General features: G+C 52.4%; 1 protein-coding gene across 1 annotated transcript; it reads left to right on the forward strand.

The window, feature by feature from the left end:
• Positions 1 to 5238: 5238 nt before the first annotated feature.
• Positions 5239 to 15114, forward strand: LOC120391901 (perilipin-3-like). The gene is made up of 8 exons (XM_039516145.1): positions 5239 to 5302; positions 8376 to 8461; positions 9127 to 9322; positions 11912 to 11994; positions 12383 to 12668; positions 13053 to 13252; positions 13521 to 13649; positions 13778 to 15114. Exons 2-8 carry the CDS (start codon positions 8393 to 8395, stop codon positions 14222 to 14224), a joined length of 1410 nt encoding a protein of 469 aa, XP_039372079.1. The 5' UTR covers positions 5239 to 5302; positions 8376 to 8392; the 3' UTR covers positions 14225 to 15114.
• Positions 15115 to 18699: the final 3585 nt, after the last annotated feature.

Raw genomic sequence — 18699 nt, forward strand, 5'->3', positions numbered from 1 at the left:
CAAATGTGAAGCTTACAGGCCTCTGCTTTGACTGAAATCCACGCCAGTCTTCCCATAAGTGAATATCCTTCAAAGTAACGTCTCTTCCACTGTAAGCCCTAAAGAATGTGCAATGCTCATCGAAGAACTGGCAAACGGGGTCTAGAGAATTTAGAGGAACTAGAAGGATTTTTGTTTGTAGAACCGGAGCAGCAACGTGAATGGTCTGGCACAAGAAGGAAACACAGCGCTGAAGGACACGGGCCCCTAACCAGGGTGTAGCTTTGAAATATGAAAAGAATTTGCAGAAAGAGATGGGGAAATTCCAGTTCATAGTGGGGCAAATGGATGGAACATAGGAATCCTCTAAGGAAAAGGATCAAAGGTGTGTGTTATACAACAGCGCCCTCTATCAGCTAGCGACTGAAGCAGCCAAGAAACTAAAAGCGATTAGTTCTGAAACCAGCATGTAACCAAGAGGGCACCGTAAGTTGCAGAATCCAGAAGCGCTATCAGACACTTGGGCCCACCTCCTGGCCAGCTCTCCCCTAGCTGGGTTACCAGGACAGAAGCAGTGTGATTTCATTTCAGAGACTGTATTTCTCTGTGTTCTTTCAAATCAGCACCTGCCGGTTCCCTCCTAGATACCATTAACTTAGGTCTGAACAGAGCCTGGGAATGGCTCAGCCATTACGCTAATTGAATCTATTTCCCCTTGTTAAAGTATCCTCACACCTTCGTGTCAACTGTCCGAAATGGGCCATCTTGAGTATCACTTCTAAAGTTTTTCTCCCCTGCTGATAACAGCTTCTCTTAATGAATTAGCCTCTTGCAGTTGGTATGGGTACGTCCACCTTTTCATGTTCTCTGTATGTATAAATATCTTCTATATGTTCCATTCTGTGCATCCGATGAAGTGGGTTTTAGCCCACGAAAGCTTATGCTCCAATAAATGTGTTAGTCTCTAAGGTGCCACAAGTCCTCCCGTTCTATTTGCTGATACAGACTAACGTGACTGCTACTCTGAATCCTGTCCCTGAGTCTGCACTCTCCCCACTGACATGCCCAGTAACCATAGCTTGGATTTTAATTTGGAACTAAGCAAGCGGTTCTCAAACTTTAGCAACCCAAGGACCTGCATTTTGATTCATAATTTTTTCAGGGACCCCCCCAAGTCCCTCGGCTCAGCCCTTGCCCTGCCCCCTTCCCCGAGGCCCTGCCCCCACTCACTCCAACCCCCCTCCCTCAGTCACTTGCTCTCCCCCACCCTCACTCACTTTCACCAGGCTGGGGCAGGGGTGAAGGAGGGGGTGCGGGTTCTGGGAGGGAGTATGGGTACAGGAGGGGGTGCAGACTCCAGCCAGGCAGCGCTTAGCTCAGGCTCCTGAAAGTGACTGACATCCCTCTGGCAGTGGCTCCTAGGCAGGGGGGAGTCCTGGCCAATGGGAGCTGCGGACTTGGCACTCAGGGTGCAGGCAGCACGCGGAGACACCACCCCGGCGCCACAGGGATGTGCCGGCCGCTTCCAGGAGCAGCACGGAGCCAGGGCAGGTAGGAAGCCTGCCTTAGCCCCACGGCGCCACTGGACTTTTAGCATTCAGGGGGTGCTAAGAAGGGGGAGGAGTTGATCAGCGGGGCCTGCAGACCCCCAGGGGTCCACAGACCCCACTTAGAGAAACGCTGAACCAAGCCATGCTATATATTTATTATTTGAATGTTTCTCCTTTGTCAGTCCAAGTGAATTGGGCTAAGAGCACTTCAACTTTAAGCAATTGCCTTTGATATTTCAAACCAGTCCCTTTCACACCAAACTCTACAAACAACACATACATAAGAGCAATTGAAAAGCAAAGCGCAACTTGACTCCTCGGAGAATTACTGGAAGTGCCATAAATGCGCTAGGGATACAAAAGAATTGGTACCTGGTGATGAGTAACTGCAATATGAAGTCCTGGTGCTTGCATTGTTCCTTGATATCACTGCATGGTTTACACAGTAACTGCTTACAGACTTCATGGGTAGTTTATGCTTAGTACATCCTAGAACATTTGTTGTACCTGCACTTGATCAGAGAACCGTGGGTTATATACTGATGTGGTTCTGGGTGAATTAATACACTTCTGATTGGTTAAGAAAAACTAACTGTCCTGATCTGAGAAATACGGTCCCCAAGGTAAGATCTGAAAAGAACCCAATAGGGTAGCAAGCCCTAGACTCAATAAAAGGGATTATTCGAATTAAATTCCGTCCCGATATTGGTTATAGAACTTATTGTAGAATCATAGAATCTCAGGGTTGGAAGGGACCTCAGGAGGTATCTAGTCCAACCTAAGCCCAACCACCCCAAAATAAATCATCCAGCCAGGGCTTTGCCAAAAACCCCTAAAAAAAAACTCTAAAGAAGATTCCACCACCCCCCCTCCATTCCCCATTCACCCACTTCCACACCCTAGTGAAATAGTAGTTCTCCAACCCCTCCCCCCCACTGCAACTTTGAACCATTGACCATTGTTCTGTCATCTGTCTGTCTGAGAAGACCTCTGCTCCATCCTCTTTGAACCTCTCCTTCTAGAACTAGGCTGCTGCTGCTAAATCCCCCTCTCTCTTCTCCTCACGCTTCTCTAACCAGTTCCCCAAGCTCAGCCTAAGTTACTTATCAAATTTGCAAATCAAATTTAGTTTGTTAGTTTTCCTCAAAAAATCTAACTGGCTATCAATCATCTCTCTCTCTCTCTCTCTCACACACACACACACACACACACAGAGTGAAACAGCAAGTCCTCACTTTCCTGTAGTCACTTAGGTTCACATGACTGCCTGGAGGGTCATGCATGTGCTACGTGCCTTCACCGCAGTTCCTCTGATGTGTCACCAACAAACCCCTCCCCCACACACCCTGCTGCGCCCATCAAGACACTTCCATACAGGAGATGGGCCCAAAGCAATACACTGAACCCAAACCATCCCACCCATATGGGGGAGCTCAGATCTGAAATTCATGGCTTGTGTTTATTTATACACGATGAGGCACCCTGAATCTGACCCCTTCCAAACTTTAGGGAAGTTCACTCACTTTGTTATACTCCAGTCTGGGGGAGGGGAGGATTGTAAAATTACTCAACGTTGCCCATTCAGCCTGGCATAAGCGGAAACAACATCCTGCAGTCAATGGATTGGGCCCGCTTTACACCAGGGCTGTGTTTGGCTCAATAAATCAGTTATCACAGCAGTTCCATTCGCCGCAGACAGGACGGCAGACACTGACCCAATCCTGCCAGGTGCTGAGAGCCCTCAATCCCCTTTGAAGTCAGTGAGAGTTAAGGGTGCTCAGCCCGTGGATCGGAACCCCTTGGTCTCTTTCCAGAAGACACTGTGTGTGTATTCAAGTGGCTGAGATGCAACATGCTCTCCGAGTTGCCATGGCAACTTAGCCCTGAATAAGAGGAAACAGCGGTACAAAACCCTCCTGTATTTGCCACGTCCATTACATCACCCTCCTCTTGGATGTTCCCAGCACAGCCAGATTTTCAGTGCTCACACTACGCCAGGCTGGGCTCAGCCCCTACAGCACCTCGTGTGGTGACTGTGTCTCCCCCAGTCCCCTCCCCACCCTGAGGGCTGGCTGTGGGGGAATCACAAGAGATCTGCTGCAGTAAAATCGCTCAGGTTCTGGTGGATCACTGGGCTGGGAAGTTCTGAATGCAAAGTGGCGTTTCGGCTCTTTACTCTCATCCCCATTATTCCATTAGCGCCCCCCTGTTCTGAGCTTCCCTTCTTTTCAGGGGCTCATGCTGATTTCTAGGGGTCTGGCTTTCAAAGGCGCTGAGACCTCCCATCTGCAGCTGAAGTCAACGAGAGCTACAGGGGCTCAGCACTTCTGCAGATCAGGCCCCTCGAGTCATGCGGCTTTGCAGGGCTGACCCGCTGAAGCAGGGTGGCGAGAAGCTCTCTCCTCGTCCCGCGCACCCCGTCATTTCAGGGTGGCTTGGGCAGGAAGGCAGCCCTGTCTTAGGGAAGGATTGGCGGTGGCCATTCATCATTGGTCTCCCTGATATTATTTCCTGGGAGCTCGGAGGAGTCAGGCAAATCCCTTGTAACTGGAAATTCTGATCATTTTTACACAGCCAGCGCATTCGTTTTACTGGGCCATGAATGTAGCTAGAGCTGCATAATGGCCCCTCTAGCGCCAGTTCCCAACCACGGCCATGCGCGGCTGTCCTGGTATGTGACCGACACTCTGCCCCCGTAGCGCCTCTGTACCGGCCCCCACTGCTGCCCACCTCCCATTCAACCCCGTAGGCCGGAGCCAGCAACGGGCATGGGTGCCGCACGCGATGCCCAGAGCGAGCGTTGGGGGTCAGGGGAGGCTCTAGCTTTTTTTGCTGCCCTGAGCATGGCAGTCAGGCAGCTTTTGGTGGCTTGCCTGCGGGAGGTCCGCTAGTCCTGTGGCTTCGGCGTACCCGCCGCTGAACTGCCACCGAATCCGCGGGACCGACGGACCTCCCGCAGGCAAGCCTCCGAAGGCAGCCTGACTGCCGCCCTCACAGGGACTGGCAGGGTGCCCCCCGTGGCTTGCCACCCCAAGCACACGCTTGGAGCGCTGGTACCTGGAGCCGCCGCTGGTTGGGGTGGGCCAGACTCCAGGGCAGGTCAGAGTGCAGGCAATTGAACAGGAACGTGAGGAGGTCTTGGGGCTGAACGCTGCTCCCCGTGACAGCAGGGTGACCCCCCAGTGGGGTTACCTCTGATTTGCACTGGTATGAGCTGCATGATCCCAGCCTCCAGCTAGGAAAGCTGCATCAGAAAAACAAGGGAACCTGTCACTCCATGGCTCACTCACTCGCCCCCCACAACATTATATAGAGTCCCTCCTTCCTGCCCCCACTCCACCCCACGCTGCCTTTTCTTCCAGCGCTCCCCGCTCCTTTTCTCCTCCAATACCCCCTCAACGTCCCTGGTGTACTGCTCACCCCACCCCACCCCGAGCCCGTCCAACAGAGAAACCCCCGTGCGCCAGGCAGGCCAGGGAGTGGGAGTCACACGCCTCCCCCCGCCCACACACACAGCTTGCAAGCGCCCCGCAATCGCAACGCACGTGTGCGATCCCACCCCCGCTACGAGCCCGCAACATTCCAATCCTCTGCGTTCCACCCTTCCTGATTGGTCGGGGAGGAGACCTCCCCTTCGCTGATTGGCTTCCGCTCCCTGCCATGTAGCCACCAACTCCCCCCTCCCCTTTTATATCAGCTGAGCCCTCAGGCCAGGGAGACGCGCAGGGACGGGACGGGACGGGAGCAGACGTGGAGTCTTGGCGGATCCCCGCGTGAGTGGGGTCCCTGTGGGTCCCCGAGCTGGGGCGGATCTGATCTGGCCGTGCTGCACCCAAGGCAGGGCTGAGGGCTCCCCGGGGTCTGAGCTAGATGGGGAGGGTCGCTCTACCGCCCCCCCTCCCGGTACCAGTACATTCTTCGGGGGCGGCTTTCCGCAGGGGGTGCTGGCTCTGCATGCCCTGGCATCGCTAGGCACTGAGCTCCGGGAGGGGGCGGGCCTGTGCAAAGACCACCTTCTTTGCTTGGAGCTGCCCTACTCAGAACGGCTTCTCTTTCGGGGGGAGGCTGGGGGTGTACGAGGCAATCCCTGTACAATGGAGCTGGCTACTGGCCTGGTTAGATTGGGGGGTTGTCTGTTGCATCCATGTGTTGCTAGGCTCCAAGAAGTCCAGTCTCGAACCAAGTCACTTGTGCCTCCGACTGTCTCCTTTAAACCCCACCGCCCTGCAGAGTCGCCCAAAACTTCAGCCCCCTTCTACTTGTATCTGCTAATCAGACCGCTGGGCTGTGAGCCTTGTGAGGAAGTACGTAGCTGGGGTGAAGGCTGAAGTGTCTGTCCGCTGTCGTTCCCTTGCTGTCGCAAATGCTTTAGTTCAGCTACTTTTTTTTCTTCTTTCTTAAAGCCTGGGCTAGAAACCAGACCCTTAAAAAATCAGCTTCGCCTTCTAGGTTACTGGAACCTCATGTTTAACTTTCTTTTCCCCTCTGTGGCGTGACTCCAGTGTCCCTCTGGCATGAATCAGTTTCACTTTGTTTCCTTGGGATAAGCACATTGTTGCAAACATGGCCAAGGAGGGAGCTGATCCAAACCAACTTTCTGCTGAATCATTTAAAAAAAAAAAAGTTGGTGAGGCTTTGCGGATCTCCCAAACCTTCAGCTGAAAAGGGCCTTAACTTTAGGCTTAAACTGACTGAGCCTGCTGGGAATTCTTAAAGAGACAGAAAACCAAAATCGAGTTAATTTGTTTAAAGTTGCTGAGGGGGCTGTGCCTGTTTCTGAGCGCTCCCCCTCCCCGTTTTTATGGTATTGCACATTCCTACTCTTAAATGTTTCTATCTACCCTGTTGGGGGAGGGCCCTACCCAAACAGAAGAGGAAACTGACAGACCACAAGGGAGCATCAGTGAAACTGACTAGACATACAGTACTATCAAAGTCACAAAATAAACTGAAACTCAGAGCCTTGTTTCCTCCAACAGTGCAATTCAGACTAGACTGGGGGTTCTTAAACTGTGGGGCATGACCCCTCAGGGGGTTGCAAGGTTACTGCATGGGGGGATGTGAGCTATCAGCCTCTACCCCAAACTCTGCTTTGCATCCAGCATTTATAAGAGTGTTAAATATAAAATGTGTTTAATTTATAAGGGGGGGGAGGGGGTTGCACTCATAGGTGTGCTGTGTGAAAGGGGTCACCGGTACAAAAGTTTGCAAACCACTGGATTAGACTCTCAAAAGAGCTGATGAGTTCTATATCTGGAAGTTTCTAGTAACATTCAAGTGTAACAATAGTTGAATGGATCTTTTTAAATGCACAGTGTCCCTTTAACAAGTCTGAGTATCCATGGTATTGTGCTCTGTGCCAGATAGTGGGTCACTGAGACAAGAAGTAGCCATGTGACTTATAGGAAGAAGACAGTATGAAGCCAATATGACCAGCTTCATGGGGTGCATGATCAGGGTTGGATGTCTGAAGCCAGCCACAGCTGGGGGCATTTCAGAAACCGGTGTGATTTCTAGATGCCTCTAGGAGGCAGTACATCTGAGTGGGGCAGGTTTGGCTGAGAACCAATAAATCAAGGCACCGCCTCCTCCTGTTTATATCCTGGATTGGGTAGATGTTTCCAACCCTATGTACATACTATGCAGGACTAAATGACATGGAGAAATGGAGGTCGTCATGCTCTGTCCTAAACTGAATTTAATGGGGAGGTCGAAGCCTTGTCACAACCTAACCACTTCCGAGAGGTTGGAACGGCTTGTAATGCAAACAAAATGGATTGTGACGTTTCATTGCCGGGCAGCTGTCATGAACCACTAACGAAAATGGCTGAGACCTTGGTTGAAGGGTGTGTAAGGGCCTCATGCCTGGAAGGGGTATTTGCTTAGACTTAGGGAGTATTTTAGGGCCTCCACAGGAGTAAGGACAAATCCTGCTTCAGTTTATATTTTCAGGTTGTCTTTATTTAAGCTGTAGCCTGGCATTAGCTCGGCCGTGGCTCAAAGGCAGTCACTTGCCTGCTCAAGCAAGCAGGCTCCTGAGTGGCTCAATAAGGAGAGCAGTGTTGAAACAGAGCCACCTTCTCCCGGCAACAGGGCTGCTTATTGCAGGCCTCGTCCGGAAGCCCATCACCAAAGTAGCTGAGGGCATTCTAGAGAGGGGCTGCAGATGCACCATGCACAACTGGCTTTGGTGCAAACAAATGAAACGGAGGCCTGAACTTGAAATATCAAAAAGAGAAACTCTCCCAGCTGCTGATCTCCCCCCTCCATAGTCCTGATGCTCAAATCAGGAGCCTTTGCAATCCGTTGCTACCTCACTGATGGGAATCTCCTCCAAATGAGCCATCATTGTATGTGCTTGTTGCTCCTGTAGGCTTTTTTAAACCAAGCTTGTCACATGGGTCATTGACATGCTGCTCCCAAGCCATGTTTGTTCCAACCCTGCTTGTGATCAAAGCCAGAACGTGCTGCCCAGCTGTAGCTGGGTTTTAACTCGGATATTCAGCTGTGGAGATGGGTCTGACTAGTTTGCAAGTCTCCTGTTTCCTTAGCGCTGTGTGTCAGGTGCAAATGAAACCCCAGCAAATCCTCAGCTCCTTGTAGCAGCTTCTGAGGCATCATGGGATCGTGCGTTCTGGGGAAGCCTGGGTAACCCATACAAACATTGCTGTGCATCTGGTGGGGAGGACAGGCTAAAACAACTGCAGCAGGTGGGAGGCGGAAGCTGCTAAGTGCTGGGCCATGCTTCTGAGCATATGCACAGATTGCAGAAGGCACAGTTTGACAAGCATTTTTCTTTTTTTGGATGTAGCAGTTTTGTGTGGCAATAGTGTTTTTATCTTCCAGTTACGTCTGATTTCATCATGTCTTCTGAGGAAAATGCTGCAAGCCAGACTTCCACCCAGAGTGAGGAGCCAGAGCAGCAGCAACAGGTAGGTACGCCCAGACTTCAGGGTACTTCACTGCACTAAGATGCACTCCCTGGCATGTTCAGACCCACCTCTTGCTAACCAGGCCAGCAATGGTGTTGGTGCCATTGCTGGGAGGTGATGCTATAATTGTGTGTCCAAGACTGAATCCCCTGTATCCATGCAACGAGGGGGGAGGAGTGCGGGGAAGAACCATGACTTACTAGAAGGCACCTGGCTGTCCCCCTAGCCATCAAGCAGCCTAGAGAAGCTCAGCTATGGTGGCGAGATCAGATCTGGTGCTGCTCTACTTGCTAATATAATCTGGGTTAATTTTGAAGTCAGCATAGGGATGTGTCCTGCACCTAGTCTCTTCAGTCAAGACCTCCAAGTGAAACCTAACCTCACTGCTTTACTCCAGGTCTTGGCTCATGAGGTCTGTGATCTTCAGATGTCCTCAGCACCTTCTGACGTCAATGGGGGAGGTACAGGAGCTTGGCAGGCTTGGAAAACCAGGCTGTGCTCTAGGGCTGAAGATGTCACTGGTGCCTACAGGGCTACTCCAGCTCACGGCGCTGCTAGGTCTAGCCACCCTTAGTTATAAGAATTCAGCATCAGGGAAGACATGGAGCCAGTCCCCTCCAACTGGCTGTTACTAATGACGTGTTTTTTCTTTTCTCCTCTATTAGAATGTTGTGACCAGGGTGGCCAACCTGCCCTTGGTCAGCTCCACCTATGACATGGTCTCCACGGCCTACACCTCCACCAAAGAGAATCACCCCTACATCAAATCCGTCTGCGATGTGGCAGAGAAAGGCGTGAAGACCATCACCGCCGCAGCTGTCGGTGGTGCCCAGCCAATCCTGACCAAACTGGAGCCACAGAGTGAGTGAGCCGTGAGATGGCAGCATGGTGGGTGAGCCAGACTGTGGGACCCAGGCAAGCTGGAGTAGCTAGTGAACTGCAACTGGGTGGGAGAGTCCTGCTGGTTTGTGGGTCTGGTAGCTGAGGGAGTGTTGGGATGCAGAACCTTTCAGCTGAGACATCACAGCTGTTTTAGAAGGTTCTTATCTACCCTGAATTCTTCTCAGAAGGTCTGTTGCAGTCCTACCGAGCAGGCAAGGTGCCCAGCTGATCTCCGTCTCTGTAGCAAGGAGGCACCTTTGCCAAGAAGTCTTGTATGTTCTGCTGCAGAGTTCCGGGCATCATATATGGCATGACGGCTGTGCTAGCTTGACCCTAGAGAAGCTACAGTCTGAAGCCCTTCATTACAAGTCACTAGGCTGTAGCCGCCTGTCTAACAGTGGAACACGCGGATGGTGCTGCTGTTGAGTCAAATACCCTGGCATACAGCTGGTGCCCTTCGTCAAGGGTAACCAAGTTAAAAACGGCCTTGTTGTGGCTTCCCACACTAATTACGGATGTGTGGGGCAGAGGTGGCCCAGAACCAACTGGCCAGTGAGGCAACCAGGAACTAGCAAAGCTTTTCAGTGGCTCCTGCAGCCAGGCTGAGCTGGCCAGGTGCAGGGTTCCTTATCAGATGCCCTTGCCAAGATCCGAGGCTCTGGAGGGAGTAAAAGCATCCCGAAGCCAGAGCACATACCCTCCCCCTGCACCATGTTCATAGCAGTGTTAAAATCTCCCTCTGCGACCGTGAGTCGCTCACTGCCTGCACATGTGGCCTTTAGCCCAGATCTTGCAAAGAGCTGGTATTTATGCTGGCTCTGAGCAATGCTGGAGTGGTGGGGAAGGGAGTTGGTTTCACCTTGGGAGACAGGCCAAGGAAGGCTTTGTCCCTCCAGGAGAGGGAGGAGTAGGACCCTGGGAGTCACTGCTGGGTTTGTTTGTTCCAAGCATGGCTTGACATGCTGTGTACTGGAGCATGATGTTCAACTCTTGCCTAACTCCCTGGGGCATTGTATGGCTTAGTAGCTGGGGAAGGCTTGACTTCCTTCAGGGGAGGTCTAGGTAACTGAAAAGGGGGCTGCTGGAACCACCACTCACTTGCTGGGGGTGGGGGTGTCCCTCTTCTCCTGTGTTGCTCCTCTGGCTACAGAGGAGAGGGCTGGACTTACTGGCTATCACTTAAATGCTGCTGTGAAACGTTCCAGCTGGCTGGGTTTCTGCATTCAAACTGTATCCAATATACCTAAGCTAGCGTGCTGGGACTCTGGCCAACTCGAGAGGCTGAGCAGTGCTAAGAAGCTTCTGTAGCAAACTAATATCTCAGTTAAATCTCTTGGTTAAACATGAGAAGAGACTAATAAGACTGGGACTTTTCAGCTTGGGAACAAGATGACTAAGGGGGAGATGATAGAGGTCTATTAAAATCATGACTGGTATTTACTCCTTCTCATAACACATGAACTAGGGGCCACCAAATGAAATTAATAGGCAGCAGGTTTAAAACAAACACAAGGAAGTATTTCTTCACAACGCATAGTCAACCTGTGGAACTCTTTGCCAGAGGATGTTGTGAAGGCCAAGACTATAACAGGGTTCAAAAAAGAACTAGATAAGTTCACGGAGGACAGGTCCATCAATGGCTATTAGCCAGGACGGGCAGGGATGGTGTCCCTAGCCTCTGTTTGCCAAAAGCTGGGAATGGGCAACAGGGGATGGATCACCTGATGATTCCCTGTTCTGTTCATTTCCCTCTGGGGCACCTGACATTGGCCACTGTCAGAAGACAGGACACTGGGCTGGATGGACCTTTGGTCAGACCATTCATATGTCCCAAGGCAGCAATTGTCACTTGGTGATACCATACCAGAGATGGGCTCATGGTGCTGATCAGGTCAGCTGTAGGCTAGTGCCTCATGTACCAGCTACAACAGCAGCTGCTAATGATCCACGCAACACACCCATGTCCAATCCATACCAGCTTGCTGCTGCTAAGCTCTGCAAAGGGGCTCCACCCCTGCTCTCCTCCAGCAGTGGCTCTTAGGAGCTGCTGGGGACTCCCTGACCACAATAGGTCAGAGATGGGCCCTGGCCGCAGCTGTGTGAAGACAGTGATGTCCCTAATCCCACATGCTGAATCCTCCTTGGGGAGAGGACTAAGGAATACTAGTGAGCTAGGGCCATGGCAGCACATGTTGGTTTGCTACCAGAGGGCTGATCACATCTCTTGGCTTCTGGGGTCACTGTCAGGCTTCAGATAACCTGAGAAATGGAGTGTCCTAATCGCTTCCTCATGGCTGCCTCAAGTACAGCTGGCAAGACGTCACCCCTCTGCACAGCTACAGCTGACCCGGCTCTGATCTCAAGGCCTGTTCCGAGTGGCTGTGCTCGAGAACTCTTCCCAAACTCGGACTAGCCAGTGCTCTCCTTGGCAGCCCTGCGGCCACCCCTCCTCAAACCTGGCACTGCTTGGCCGTGCCCCTGGAAACCTGACTCGGTTACCAACCTACTCTGCCGCTCCAGGCAACTGAGGGGATAAGGCAACCAAACTCTCTCTCTCTCTCTCACTAGTTGCAACAGTGAACGTGTATGCATGCAAGGGGCTGGATAAACTGGAGGAGAAGCTGCCAATTCTTCAACAGCCAACTGAAAAGGTGAGCACCTCTGCTTGGAGAACCAGGGATGTGAAACAAGGGGTCTACACTCCCTGGACAGACCAGGCCAGAGCTATGGCAGCTGGGGGATGAGGGATGCGGGGGCCAGGAGAAGACTTGACTTCTCCTCCTCCCTGGATCTAGGAGCTTCTTTGGGCAGGCCAGTTGGCTGGGCAGTGAGCTAGCCAATAACTAGCAGAAGTCCCATCGGAGGGAGGTGGAGATGAAAACCTAGTGACTGATACCTCCCTAGGCTCCAGGCTTCTATCTGGGTGAATGTGTTCCCCATATAAACAGGCACCGAAGTAGTCCTAAAACTAACCAGTGCCACCTCTTCTCTGCTGGCTTAATACTAACCTTTGTCACTGAATGCTTCCCTCAATCCTAGGTTGTGGCTGACACCAAGGAGCTGGTGTCTTCCACCGTGACTGGTGCTAGAGATGCCGTCTCCCACAGAGTCAACGGAGCGAAGGATGCCGTGACAGGGGTGGTGGACATGGCCAAAGGAGCTGTCCAGGGTAGCATGGAGATGACCCGATCAGTGGTGACCAGCAGCATGAACACAGTCATAGGGTCCAGAATGGGCCAGATGGTGGTGACCGGAGTGGATGCCATGCTGGGGAAATCAGAGGAGCTGGTAGATCATTACCTTCCCATGACAGATCAAGAACTAGGTCAGTGCATGCTGAATAGAGCTGGCTGAAAACTTTCAGCCTAATGGTTTGACCAAAAATGCCGTTTGGGTCAACCCAAAACTAGCCGTGAATGTAACCCGAGTAATTTTGGCCAGTCACAATAGCTGGAGGATGTATTTGTGGTGCCCTGCCCACCAGGCTAAGGGGCAGCACTCGTTTGGTATGTGGGAATCCCAAGTTTGAATCCCCCACTCCAACTTTCTTTAGGCCAAACCAAATCTGAAATGTTTGAGTCCAGTCAGTGACCGGAGGAGCAGCCCCCCTTGCTGCCGAGGGCAGAGCAGCCGTGGGGCAGGAATCTCCTGCTCTGCTGACAGGACTTTGCCCAGCAGGCTGGCTTGACCCTTCTCTTGTTCTCTCCAGCTAAACTGGCCACATCTGTGGAAGGCTTCGAAATGGCGTCTGTGGAGCAGCAGAAGCAGCAGCAGAGTTACTTCGTGCGCCTGGGCTCCCTGTCCAGCAAGCTCCGCCACCGAGCCTACCAGCACTCCCTGGGCAAGCTGAGGCATGCCCGGCAGAGCACCCAAGAGGCTCTGTCCCAGCTCCACCAAACCATAGAACTGGTAAGAATGCAGATCTCCCCACGCCACCTCCCAGGTCGCTTTGTTCTGGAGCTTAAGGCAAATCCTAATGGGTTCATACTTCTCCCTGGTCAGACATCTTGGTTCACAATCCATGGTCCGTGCACAGGTGACCAAGGACTATCCTCGGCTGGTGTCAGAGGCACTGTGCTGACCTACTTCAGGCGAGCTAGTGACCTTCCAGCTGAGGATCTGGCCTGGGGACTCCTCCCTTGACTCCTGGTTCTCTGTTCCCTCTGTCCCTTGCCAGATTGAATACGTCAAGCAGGGTGTGGACCAGAAGCTCCATGATGGCCAGGAGAAACTACACCAGATGTGGCTGGAGTGGAGCAGGAGGCAGTCGGAGGGGAAAGAGGACTCTGACACTGCACAGCCAGAGGTATCTTGCCACGGAGGGAGGCAGGGGGAGGAGTCCTAGGCTACTGCAAAGTAACCTCTTAGAGGGGATGTGTGTCGCGCATCCTGGGGAGCAGCTTCCCTTAATGGGTGTACTTGCTTCCCTGGCAGGTGGAATCTCGGACACTGGCCATGTTCCGTGGCATCACCCAACAGCTGCAAACCACCTGCCTGAACCTAATGCCCAACATCCAAGGCCTCCCCACCAGCATCCAGGACAAGGTGCGGCAGTTCCGTCACAACGTCGAAGAGCTCCACGCATCCTTCTCCGCTGCCCATTCCTTCCAAGATCTGTCCAGCGCCGTCCTGACCCAGAGCCGGGAGAGGGTGGCCAAGGCCCGGGAGTCTATGGACGAGCTGCTGGACTACGTGGTGCAGAATGCTCCCCTGCCTTGGCTCGTTGGACCTTTTGCTCCCAGGCTGGTAGAGCTCCCAGAAATTCCAGCTGCTGGAAAGGATGTGGAGGAGGAAGCTGCTGGTTGCACAGTCCAGCAAGGAGGAGATGAGAAGGTGGACAGCACAGCTCAGCAAGCCTCCGTGCCAAAGGAGGACCCTTAGAAGGCTCCGTATACCTGCAGTTGGCTTCTTGTGAGGGAAAGAACTTGTATGCAACTCACTTGTGTGGACACGGGGGCTTGTGTGTCACCTGCATCTGGGGAAGGGTGGCAGGATGTTAATGTAGATAAGCTGGCTGTGCATGGAGTAGTTGGCCTCACTTCTGAGACTCTCTGCTCTCTTCCTTGTCAATTTTTTTTTTGTGCCTTCTCAAGCTCTTCTGGGTGGCTCCTTCCACAGGTGAACTCAGGCCCATGGTAGAAGCATCGCCTCAAAGCAAAGCCAGGGTGTCTCAATGGGAACTCTCTAAAGTGTCCTTAACTAGGGGCTTGGGCAGACTAGAGCAGGGAGAGGACACCAACCTTCATGGCAATAGCACTGAACTCCAGCTGCTAATGGACCCGTAAGATTTCAGTCATCCAGACTCTTGATTACATTTGCAGTACTCAGGGGTGTTAAGCCTGGATTAGCTGTAAGGTTTGTTGCAGAACCTGTCCCTCTTAAGGCCCATTCCCTTCAGCATTCCCAGGGCAGCTGCATCCTTAAAATCTGATGATCCCTTTTGATTGCATTTTTCTTAATATTTCCCCCTGCCCCCTGTTTGAAATGTCCAGGCCCCTCCCACTCTCGTGCTGTAAAGCCATTCAGACCCTGACTGCCTGTGAAATGACTGTTCTAGCCAATAAAGCAGGAATGACTCTGCCTTCGCAAAGAAGGTGTAATTGGTTCGGGGCTATCCCGCTGCTGATCTTCCAAGGGGCTTGATTGTAACTGAAAATCAATAGAGAAAAATCTCGGGCTACTTTTCCCTCCTGTAAGTGCCACTAACGGTTTGTATCTTGTAGAATAACTGAAGTTTTTTTCCACAATAAAACTTACTAGCATTCACCTGATTGCTCTGTCTCTGTAAGCACCTTCCCTCTCCTTCTCACCATCCTTCACAAGAGGAGGTGATCACCACCACTCCACACACAATCCCTACAATGCGTTTAAATCTCCTGCCTTGAACCAACTCCTACCTTTTCAGAGTCCAACCCGTGACCTTTTTTTTTAAATGACCAGGGTTGTTGACACAGACTCCTCTCCCAGTGGGTAGGAGGAGGCCAAAGCCATTCCCAAGGAAATCACGCTCCTCACTCAAATCCTATCTGTAATTTTGCCTTCTCATGGGAGCTTTAGCTCTGCCTAGCATTCCTAGGAGCCACAGCCCAAGACCCCACTGTGCTAGGCTAGATGGTCCCTGCCCAAAGAGCTGCAGGCCTCCTTGAGGAATCCCCATTACGAGCCTGCGAACTACAGCAGAGCCTCGAAGAGCAGTCCCGCCCTCCTGCCAGTACCTTATCTGCCTCCATAGCCTCACTTTCTCCTAAAGGCCAGAAACTTGTCACTTCCTGTTGAGTGTGCGTGTAGTGGCCTCCTTTACACTGCCTCTGGCCCAGGTCTCACCTTAATGCTGCATTCAGGACTTCTCTAGCAAATGCTGACACTCAAGTAACTCTGTGCCCTTCCATCTCTCCTCAGGCAGAGGTACCAGAACGTTGCAGTAAGACAGATGGTCACCTTCAGCCCCTTTCCATCCTGGCTTTCAAGCCTTCTAGCAAACCCTACGGCAGTCTTTGGCCAGCACTAAACTTCTGTCTTGAACTTGCCTTGTGGGATTAGGTAGCACAAGCATGTGGAGGATCGGAACACCTGCTGCGTAAAACTGCTAGCAATGGTGCAGTGATCTTCATGGAGCCTGTGGCTCTTCCTTTTTTGGGGTCAAAAACTCAGTAGGGTTTTTAATGTACTGTTTTGGGGGCAGGTTGGGTAGAAGTATCTACTGACTTGCTCTCTTGACACTTCCTGTATTTTTGAAGGCTGTGTGGCATTATCTAGACAGACTGGAGTCACCTGTTCACACCCATCTTTCTCCCCCTCTAGTTATTCTAATACGTGTGTGGTGCTGCTTCGATACCCCAGCTATCTATCTTCTCTGGTGCTTGGGCTTTCTGCAGTAGCTGGAACCAGAGGTGATGTGACGGACATTCTTCACAACCCCAGTCCACGGCCAGATACAGCAGCCATCTCCTCTAGCATGGCAGGGCTCACCCCTCCTTAGCACAGTGTGCAGCTGGAGTCTGCGGGCTCTGACTTGTAGACACTTGTAACGAGGGGTTGTGCCTTTCCCATCCTCAGACCCTTGAGACACTCCCTAAAGTGTGTTCTCATGCTCCGGCAGAACCCTCTCCCTCTTCTTTTCCATGTCCTCCCCCCCACAACTTGACTCAGATGCTGTTGCTCCCTCACCCAGGGGCAGGCAACTGAGTGGATTGGACCCCCCCCCTACATACTCAGGTTGTATTCATGCTTCTGTCCTATGTTGTGACTTCAGGGGAAACATTTTGCACCTCTGAGGCTCAGCTTCCCTAGCTAACATGGAGCAGCTCCCTCCATTGTGCCTGCTCTGAGATCTCCATGATGGGTGCTGAGCAATCCCACCCTGGCTGGGGGCTGGCTACTCCAAGCCAGGGGTAGTTTCAATGCTCTCCACGTTGTTTCCATGGCTCAAAGGCAGAGGGAGCCACCTGCTAAGAGTGGGTGTGTTGTTTTGCTTCTCTGTAGCAGCAACTCCAAGCATTTCCTGCTTGGCCTTTTGAGCAGCTTTGTAGGGGGTTTATTCTCACCACGATGCACTGGCAGGCACCTGTGTCTGCTATTTGTGCAATCTGGATTTAAACTGGCCTGAGTAACAGGGCCGGCTCCAGGGCTTTTGCCACCCCAAGCGGCTGGGGGGGATGGGGAGGGAAGAGCTGCAATTGGCAGCACCACTGTGCCACTTTCTTCTTCCGGCGGCAGGTCCTTCCCTCTGAGAGGGATCCGCTGCCGAAGAGCCCAATGTGCCGCCCCAAGCACCTGCTTGCTGAGCTGGTGCCTGGAGCCGGCCCTGCAGAGCAAACAACCCTTGCATGCAGGGGGAAGCTCATGTTATCGAAGCAAAGCCCTGTTTAATGGCAGTGCACGTCCCAGCCACCCAAGACTTTCCCGTTGCCCATCCCACACTTCCTAAGCCTTTCACTTCCATGCCCAACTGCCACCAAAACATCCCATGTTCCCTGCCGGCCTCAGACTTGTACGCTGAGACAAACCCTTAACTGTGACCCTCATCTGTCAGCATCGGCCCAGCTGGCTGTCACATTCTGTACTGCCGAGACAGTCTCCAGCTTTAACCCCACCAAGAGCCTGGGTAAGGTTTTTGCATTAGAGTGGAGAGGACGTGACCGACTCTGTCCCACAACTAGTTACGAGGCAGCGGAAGGCGAGTGATGGGGATTCCTGGGGGCTATTTCTGGCTCTGGGTTCGAGGTAGGCTAACCCACACGGGGCTAGCCACTGACAGGCACCGTGCAGGGGCTAAGATGGGGGTTCATCATGTTAGAGACCCAGGTTCTGGGCCTGCAGACACCTTGTTGGCATGGAGCCAGGCTGTACCCCCAGTTTTGGGACAGAGGAACCCCCTTTAGTGTGCCAGACCCCTAAGGGGGTGCTGTCTCTCTTCCCCCTAGTTGGGCTCTAGCTGTCCCTCTGTCTACTCCAGGTGAGAGCCCCCACCCCTTCCAGCAGCCAATGCTTATCCCCCCCATCTCACCCCTGCCCATCCTTTGGTGTCGAGCTGGGGGATGTTGCAGAGAGATGGGGAAATCCGTCTCTCTCTGGGGCGTTGGCTGCTAGGTGTCAATGCCCTGGTGATTGGATTTGCTGCTGGCTTTTGAGATGGGGTCAGTCTCGGCCAATCCTTTTTTAATGACCCCTACAAGCTCAGACAGCCAGGCGATGCTCATACCTACGTCTCTTAGCCTGCCTCGGGGGTAAACTGTCCCTTTCTGCCCACCGGGTAACAATACAGCATATAGGGGAAACTGAGGCAGACACCAGCATCACAAAAATATTACAGAAAATTCCTACTTCATCACACTTGCATAAGCTGAAAAGTGTGTGTGTGTGTGTGTGTGTGTGTGTGCGCATGTGTTCAGCAGCTCTTCCCTGAGTGTTTTCTAGGTTAGGTTCATGGCCTTTGTCACAGTTCAGGGCAACTGCATCCATATTCTCCCTCCGTGGTCTAGCAAGGGCACCCGCTTCTGGGCTCCCAGCCATCACCGCTCTTGGGCAGAGACCCACGTCTCTCTCTTCCTCCCAACCGGGTTTTTTTTTCCAGGCTGTACAGTTCCCTGCCTCCACCGTGAGTGCCCCAGCAAGCCAGACTGCCTGAGCAGGCCTGTCCCTGTGCTTTGCTTTCTCCTCAGAGTCTACAACAAGGGTGATCGCCCACAGATCAGAGTTACCCCAGCCCTTGCTAAGCAAGCCCCTGTCTTCTTATGGTGAAACGTTCCAGAGAAAACCTATTAAACATAATAAAAAGAACCTCCACACACATTCCCAAAGATCACCCAGCCCCTCCAGCTTCATCATCACGTTAAAATTCAGCAGGGTTTGGGGCA

The sequence above is a fragment of the Mauremys reevesii genome, linkage group 26 (assembly GCF_016161935.1).
Source record: "Mauremys reevesii isolate NIE-2019 linkage group 26, ASM1616193v1, whole genome shotgun sequence".
NCBI lineage: Eukaryota > Metazoa > Chordata > Testudines > Geoemydidae > Mauremys > Mauremys reevesii.